This window comes from Branchiostoma floridae, chromosome 1, assembly GCF_000003815.2.
Source record: "Branchiostoma floridae strain S238N-H82 chromosome 1, Bfl_VNyyK, whole genome shotgun sequence".
NCBI lineage: Eukaryota > Metazoa > Chordata > Leptocardii > Amphioxiformes > Branchiostomatidae > Branchiostoma > Branchiostoma floridae.
In genome coordinates this window covers 13,242,029-13,249,859 of record NC_049979.1, presented here as the reverse complement: position 1 = coordinate 13,249,859, position 7,831 = coordinate 13,242,029, and the positions used below count along the sequence as shown (strand labels likewise).

The 7,831-nt window shown below is 42.2% G+C and overlaps 1 protein-coding gene across 2 annotated transcripts; it reads left to right on the top strand.

Moving 5' to 3' along the window:
* The first annotated feature begins 470 nt into the window (after nucleotides 1-470).
* Nucleotides 471-7,268, top strand: LOC118422003 (ESF1 homolog). 2 transcript variants are annotated; one of them, XM_035829509.1, is made up of 13 exons: nucleotides 471-651; nucleotides 1,657-2,165; nucleotides 2,441-2,737; nucleotides 3,093-3,211; nucleotides 3,609-3,719; nucleotides 4,122-4,282; nucleotides 4,471-4,715; nucleotides 5,053-5,232; nucleotides 5,570-5,712; nucleotides 5,967-6,063; nucleotides 6,281-6,357; nucleotides 6,625-6,792; nucleotides 6,982-7,268. In XM_035829509.1, the coding sequence occupies exons 2-13, from the start codon at nucleotides 1,685-1,687 to the stop codon at nucleotides 7,264-7,266; spliced, it is 2,364 nt and encodes a 787-aa protein (XP_035685402.1). In that variant the 5' UTR covers nucleotides 471-651; nucleotides 1,657-1,684; the 3' UTR covers nucleotides 7,267-7,268. The 2 variants fall into 2 exon arrangements, with proteins under 2 accessions (XP_035685402.1, XP_035685410.1); XM_035829517.1 differs by lacking the exon at nucleotides 471-651 and adding an exon at nucleotides 781-804.
* The last annotated feature ends 563 nt before the right edge of the window (nucleotides 7,269-7,831 follow it).

The window sequence follows — 7,831 nt, the reverse complement described above, 5'->3', positions numbered from 1 at the left end:
CCAGAAAGCCCAGAAAGATAGCACAAGACCTTGCAATGTCGATCGTCAGATTTCTTTTATAATAGAAGGAAGAAACTTCAGTACGGACAAATATACGATCAGAAGAAGAGTAATATATTCATATATGTTTAGCCCTCGAAATTTTCTCTGTTGCTCAGCTCAGGCACATGCGCTTTGGGGAAATATTTTCACTTCATTCCTTGATTGCTGTTGACAGCATTTTCTTGGTAATCTGACAGGCAACCGATGACAGATGGCAAGAACAGGTGGCATGGCGGTATATGCAAACTTCGTACTTCACATATCACGAGCCCCCTCTTGCGGCTTTTAACAAATGTGCATCTATTACTGGATACAGCGATGTCAAATATTCTGTCGACTGACGGACAGAACCTACCATCGTTGGTACTAACCAAAAGAATTGTTTTTCTTCCTTCCTGTTTGATTTAATAGCAAGTACATTGTATACGGTTTGATTGCGATCGCCTATGGTGCGCAAAGACTTGTGGGTATGCCACAAAAGGTCTACCGGAAGCGGAAGTAAGCAGAAGTTGGGTGAGCTGAAGATGTACACACGTGTGTGGGAAGGATTCCGTTGTTTTTGCCAGTCCTAGATAGCACTGTGAACCTTTATATCTAAAGTGGAGTCTGGTAAGTTTACTGAACCTATCGGCAGTTGCGGAACGTCGACGCATTCGCTCTATTAAAGATAGAAGCAGGGGAGTGAAGCTAGGCATGGGCGTTGGGGAGGGGGGTAGTTCAGTTGGTGCGTGTGCAGCCTTGCTCAGGTGTACCGGTGTTGACGTAAGACGTTAACGTTAACCTCTGCTATAGGAAAATACGCTACATTAAGTTGACTTACTATAAAGTCTAGCTTTATCCGTGGCGATCGTTTTAGGAATATTTCTTGCTGTCTTTTGTCTGCTGTCTTATACTGTCTGTCACACTTTCATGTACTGTAGGTATTTGCAGCAACCGGAGTTGTGGTTAATATGTCAAAGGTAAAGGCCCCTAACTTGTAAACAGTTTTCGACCAGTGTCTCAGCATGCATAAAAATGTCCAAACGTGCTTTGTTTATGTCTCTGGGGCCTTCATATTTGACATATTACTGTAAATGCAGAAATGTTCATTGTGGTTTCATGTTCACAGTTTCTTAGTGACCACTTCACCGAAAACTTAAAACTGCCGCGAACATTTTTCCATTATAGTCTATGGTGCTACCGCAAACTTAAAACCACCGACAACTCTCAATTTTCCCGCTACTGTGAAAGTAAACCCCCACAAACTTAAATGCATTTACAGTACCCACAATACCTGTTGCTGCACGTATGTAATCAGAACGGTGAATGTGCTTATGCATCAATTACTGAGCAAGACAGCAAGAGATATTCCTGCATTGGTTGCCACAGCTAAAATAATATTTCATCATTAAAACTTGGTTTCTAACTAGTGGGCTCCCATTGGAAACAACCTTCACCCAACTATTCTGAACGATATTTCCTAATCCAAATTATGAGACAGGTGGCGTCTAGTGGACGGTCACATTTTAGGTTTCAAAGTTTTATTCTAAAATACTGTCAACAAGTAAGTTATAGAAGCTGTCATGCTCCCTCTATGATTAAACAGTGTTGCTTTCACCTGATGTTGTCACACAGTAAGCACACACCAAGGAACAGATTCACCATGGAGGATCTGAAGAAAGACAGTCGTTTTTCCCACATCCCCAAAGACCCTCGCTTCCGCACGGTGCCCAGCCATGAGCGCAAGGTCAAGGTCGATAAGCGTTTCCAGGGAATGTTTAAGGACAAAAGGTTCAAGGTCAAGTACCAGGTGGACAAGCGGGGACGTCCCATCAACAGGACATCTAAGGAGGACCTGAGGAGATTCTATGAGATGTCAAGTTCAGATTCTGAGGAAGATAGTGAAGAAGATGTTCAAATGGAGAAGTCCAAAAGGACAGAAAAGAAGAAATCATCAAAGAATAAAGCAGAATCAAGGACAGAAATGGAAGCTCAGAACAAATCAAGAGATGAGACAGGCATGACATCTAAGATCACTAAAAGTAGTGAGAGAACTGCTCAGAAAATATCAGACAGTGATATCCCAGACCAGGACCAAGAAAGCCACCTGGAAAGTTCTGGAGATGAAACAGAAAGTGAATCAGGTAAGCATGTGTAACGTTCCACATGTATGATCATATCCAAAAATGCCTACTGTAGGTCACTACATTTAAAGAAGTATGCAAGACAACCTTACTCATGTAGCTTATCTTGTAATTTTTATCATTGAATGCAAAGATCCCTTTAAAGATGTCAAAGCTGTTTAGAAAAATACACACTGACATCAAACTATATCTTTGGATCATGTAACAGTTTCTTCCAGTTCCAGTGCAACCTAAATGTTAATATACATGTAGATAACCAATGTGTTTCACAACAGGCAGTGACAGTGGACTTGATCAGCCAGGAAGGGAAGATTTGTTGAAAGTTAGAAAGCTGGAGTCAGACAGCAGGGAGGGAGGGGAGGAGGAAGATGATGATGAAGAAGAAGATGACACTGGTGATGATGAGTCTGATGATGATGACAGCAGTGATAATGAGGATGAGGGACCCAAGGTTGATCTGGCTCGAGGTGAAGGGAACATGGAGACCAGCTCGTCTGACTCTGAGCTGGAGTTTGATGAGGAGGAGTCAGAACATGAGTGGGGAGAGTTGGACAAATCTGCCCCTACGACAGGTTAGTGTTGGAATGTTTACTTATGGTACCTCATGTTGTCTTAATGCATAGGCCTTCATAACTTCACGTAAAAGGAGGTAATACTGTCTAGGTAATTCTGATCTGTATCATCCTTGACCTTGTTGATAACATGTTATTTAGTTACTTGGTTGAAATAGTGCTTTTCCCTACTAGTAAACCCCTCCCTTTTCCACCCCTATTAGATTAGTTTTTTTCAGTGGTAACTCTAAGCATACAATGTGAAGTACTGCTCGTTCTATTCTATAGACAGAAAGCGACAACTTTGTCTGCTAAAGACTTGTATTCCTAATGTGGCTGACTTGTCCTGACCAGTGTTGTATTCTCTGGAATGTAGACAAGCCCACCTGCAGGTTTGCAGTGTGTAACATGGACTGGGACAGGATCAAGGCTGTGGACCTGCTGGTGGTCTTTAACTCATTCAAACCCACAGGAGGAGTGGTCAAGTCTGTTAAGGTACTGGCAGAGAAAGCTTGTATGGCCTTGTGAAGTGATGTTGAGTCTAAGTCTTCTATTTCAAGAATCAAGATTGTTTTAGAAATAAAACATAGCAGTATGCTACTTTTCCTTGTGCATGTAAAACTTGTTTTGATTTATGTTTGTTGGTAGACTTAACAATAGCTTTGATTGAGAGGATGAAAGGTGATACTGTGGATGAAAGGCAAAAAGGCAAACTAAGCATGATCACAAAACATGTAGTAAGCTAATATAGATATTCTAAGTTTGAGTAAGAAAAAAAAGACTATGCATAAATACCAGCCATTGTCAGATTCAAAGCCTTTGCTCTAATGTCTGAAGTCATCAAACATTGACAGTGTTCAACTGATGTTTTCTTTTCCCTTTTAACCACCAGATATTCCCATCTGAGTACGGTGGCAAGCGATTACAGGAGGAAGACCTGCAAGGACCTGCTGAACTGCTAGGGGGAGATGATAACCATGAAGAGGAGAATGAAACAGAGCAAGTGTGTATCTTGATTCCTCAATATGACTTAGCTCACTTACACACTCATTCACCACCCAGTTTATTATCATTTGTTCCCCATCAGGACAAGGGTTAAATGTGCTTTCACATAGATATGGTGACTTGATGGTAGCCTGCCAGATGCCTGTCTGGTTGATACTGCGTAGGTTGAGCAGGTCTTTCCTTATGTTGTGTATCCATTTCATGCAAAGTCATCCTCGTGGATTCAGCTCACCTCGTTATGTGGATACCAGAATACAGTACTCAAAATATTGGAGTCAATTCCAACCGCACAGTTCAGTGTTCAACATATGTCTCCAGCATACATCCAATTATAAGATACTGTGTTACATAAAGTTGTCTGAAGCCTTACCTAAATGACATTTTACACTGTGGTAACCAGGGCTCCAAGTACAGTACAGAGAGACTGCGCAGGTACCAGCTGAACAGACTGAAGTATTACTATGCTGTGGTGGAGTGTGACTCTGTACAGACTTCTGCTGCCATCTACAAACAGTGTGATGGGATCGAGTTTGAGCTGAGTGCAGCCAGGATGGACCTCAGGTCAGGATTTATCTGATGTGTTTTTAAGAGAAAATCTTTCTTCTGATTAATGTATCTTGAGATATTTTGTGTTCCTGTTCTTTTGTTTCTCAAGCAAAAGTTGAAGCTGGGTAAAACACGGCGGCCTTCTGTACCCAAAAGAAGCCATATGTTGTAACATAAAACTATAACCCCTCGTTCTTTTCAAGATTTATCCCAGATGACATGACCTTTGATGACCAGAAGCCGACCCAGGTGGCCACAGACGTGCCTCCGACCTACAACCCTTCCGTGTTCTTCAACACGGCACTGCAGCAGACCAGCGTGGAACTCACATGGGACGAGACCAACAAGGAACGGCTCAATGTGACCATGAGGAAGTTCAAGGAAGAAGACATCGACAAACTTGACCTGACAGAGTACCTGGCTTCATCCAGTGGAGAGGAAGATGCAGGTAAGGACATGGTGTTCCAGAGAAGCTTATATAAACAATATACTGTCAAACTCAATATGAGATGGACTTTGTAGTAAAGATTTGACAGTGCATAAACAATAGATTCATAGACTAAGTTAGGTGGATATTACGTCTTGTTTAGAGAGGTGTTTGAAGGAACTGACTGATTCCTTGTTAGTTCACAAGTTTAAGCAGTGAGTATGACCTACCTCACATGGTCCCTCACTATTTGTACTCAACTATGTCTTATGTCACTCCTGAATTTGAAGATATCAGGCTTCTCCATTTTCACACCATAGTTCCAGAGTTAAACTTGCTCTCTGATTTGTCCATAAAGGCCTGGCTAATCTGATTGGTGCATCTAGTGATGAGGAGGAGAAAGAAGAAGAGGAAGAGGAGGAGATGAAGGATGAAGACCAGATAGCCAAGTACCGTGCTCTGCTGCTGGGGCTGGATAAGAAGGAAGAGAAGACAGAGTTTGAGAAAGACATGGAGATGGAGGTGACATGGGAGCCTGGTGGGTACAGTTGTGTCTACAGTATTGCCTATATTTGCATGTTAAACAACATAGCATTTACAGTGGAAGACCTAAAGAAAAACATTTACACTAAGGTCTAAGATAGGTTTGAAGATAGCATGGTATTTTATGTTGGTCAATAAGAATCAGTGGCAGGAGGGGTTTTAGCACTGTGTAGTTGTTTCAGATATTTACAGCAGACAACATGTTGCTGTGTAAAAGAAAGGGCTGTTATGACTAATACTTCTAGGACACAGAAGAAAAGGTAAAGATGAAATCCCCCTGCTACAGAAAATGTGGGAATGTCTGATGAATACTTTGTCATGATGCACCCCAGGTCTGCGTGAGAAGGCAGAAGACCTTGTGAAGAAGAAGACAGAAGACAAAAAGAGCACACCCTGGCAACAGTACCTGGAGAAGAAAAAACAAAAGAAGAGAGAAAGGAAGCAGGAACTGAAGAAGATACAGGAGGAGAGAAAGGTTTGAGCAAGTTTTCACTTCAGTGCAACACTGCTTAAGAAACACTGGTATATGGGTGTGACATTGTTGCACACACTTCATTGTCAGTTTACACAACAGAAATTGATTAATATCCAGGATCTTTGATAGGTAACAAGGTACCTCAACATGTACAAAGTACTCCCTGCATTCTTTTAAGCATTTTCATGCCTGTCTGTCTCTACAAGTGTTGTTCATCCATTCCTGTGTTCTTCCCTCCATCTGTCCCTCCCCAGTTTGAGGAGGTTGAGGAGTCAGGTGAGGAGGACCTACCTGCAGGAGTGGACCTGGGGGATGAATACTTCAAGGAGGAGCTCGAGAAGTTACAGACTGGTAAGGACTGTGGAACATAGTGTTGGTATAAACGACTGGAGAGGAGAACAGTCACTTTCCTTTGCTTGTCAGATGGCCTGTTATATACTTTTTCAGTTTCAGTTTTGTCTTGCATGTATTTCTAAATGGCTTACAAACTTACAGGTCATGATTAGCTTTGTTTGCCAGTCATCTTATTTCATTCATGATGGCCTTAGTGAAGTCATTTTGATTACAGATGACAAGTCCAAGAAGAGAAAGAAGAGAGAGAGGAAAAAAGTGGAGGAGCCCACCCCTGAGGAGGAGAAACAGAAGGTGAGGAAAGGATGAATCTAGTTTCGTATCATTCCATGTGAAAACTTTTCCTGCAGACTTCCGTGTGTGCTTACCCATTGTATGTCTCAAGAGCAATTTTGGCATGGTGACACATGAAGGATTTGACACACAGCCCTCTTGTACTTGTACAAAGTTATAAAAGCCACTTAAATCACCGGCCAAGTGCTACACAAACTGGTTCACTTCCACTGTGTTCACCTGATATGCTTCGACTGTTATGATATTTTGTAAATCCCAACCATGCAGGCTGAGCTAGAGCTGTTGATGATGGATGGAGAGGACAACAAACGGCACTTCAACATGAAGGACATCATTGAAGCCGAGACCCAGGCTGACGAGAAGAAGAAAGGGAAGAAAAAGAAGGACAGAAACACAACAGAGAAACAAGGGACAAAGCTGGAGGACAACTTTGAGGTACAGACCAGTAACCAACCATATCTAGTGGCAAACTTTGTGCCTTATTATGTTATAGGCTTGCCATCACTTGAGGAGAACACTAGTGACTATCTTTTTCTGCAAGGAAGTAAGTTTGAATTTAAATGACTTTTGTCACATTTTATTAGTATGGTTGGATTATGGTTGACATTGTTGTTCCCCCACCAGATTGATGTGCAGGACCCCAGGTTTGAGGCTGTGTACTCCTCCCATCTGTACAACATCGACCCCTCCGATCCTGGCTACAAGAAAACCAAAGCCATGGACGCCATCCTCACAGAGAAGCAACACAGAAGGGCAAAGGGCAAGAAGAGGAAAGTGCCAACAGAGAAAAAAGTTGATCCAGCAAAGGAACAGACTAAGAGTCAAGAAGCATCCCTAGACATGCTGGTGAAGTCAGTTAAGGCCAAAACTAGTCAGTTCCAGGCAAGGAAGAAAATGAAATCTTCTTAGCAATTTGTGAAACTAAATTTGCTTCTCTATCAAAATCTGCTGATTTCATATCATGTTTTATCGTAGTGGAAGTGTAATCACATGGCTGATTTTTGCCGGGGCGCCGAAGGCGCCCGGCTTTGTGCCCGGTTTAATGGTTCGTCCTTGGATGGGTCTGCTATGGTCGCAAAATGTACCGTGCGTTTTTACGACAATTCTCAGCCCTTCTCAGCCCTTCAAATAAACGCAATGTACCGTGCGTTTTTACGACAATTCTCAGCCCTTCTTAGCCCTTCAAATAAACGTTGTAAGAATACTGTTTATCCATGACCTCTACTCGTACAGAAAACATTGCAGCGCTCATTAGCAAAGTCTAGGAAAGGAAAATGTTTCTTGATTTGCAGTAAAACACTGGTCATGTAACATTTGAGGAGTTGTCGTTAAATCGCACGGTTCATTTTGCGATAGCGTTGACGGGTCCGGGTATTTAGCGGAATAACCCGGAATAACCCGGAATAACCCGTAATAACCTTAATAAAGGATGAAAGCTACCGAAATACAGTGTGCTTTGATAAGTTAAGATCGC

What these genes read in the sequence shown, in the direction of transcription:
- LOC118422003 (XM_035829509.1), top strand. Translation starts at nt 1,685, where the DNA reads ATGGAGGATCTGAAGAAAGACAGTCGTTTTTCCCACATCCCCAAAGAC. An exon ending in GCAGCCAGGATGGACCTCAG is followed by an intron (nt 4,283 to 4,470) that starts GTCAGGATTTAT and finishes GTTCTTTTCAAG; the next exon opens with ATTTATCCCAGATGACATGA. An exon ending in AGATACAGGAGGAGAGAAAG is followed by an intron (nt 5,713 to 5,966) that starts GTTTGAGCAAGT and finishes GTCCCTCCCCAG; the next exon opens with TTTGAGGAGGTTGAGGAGTC.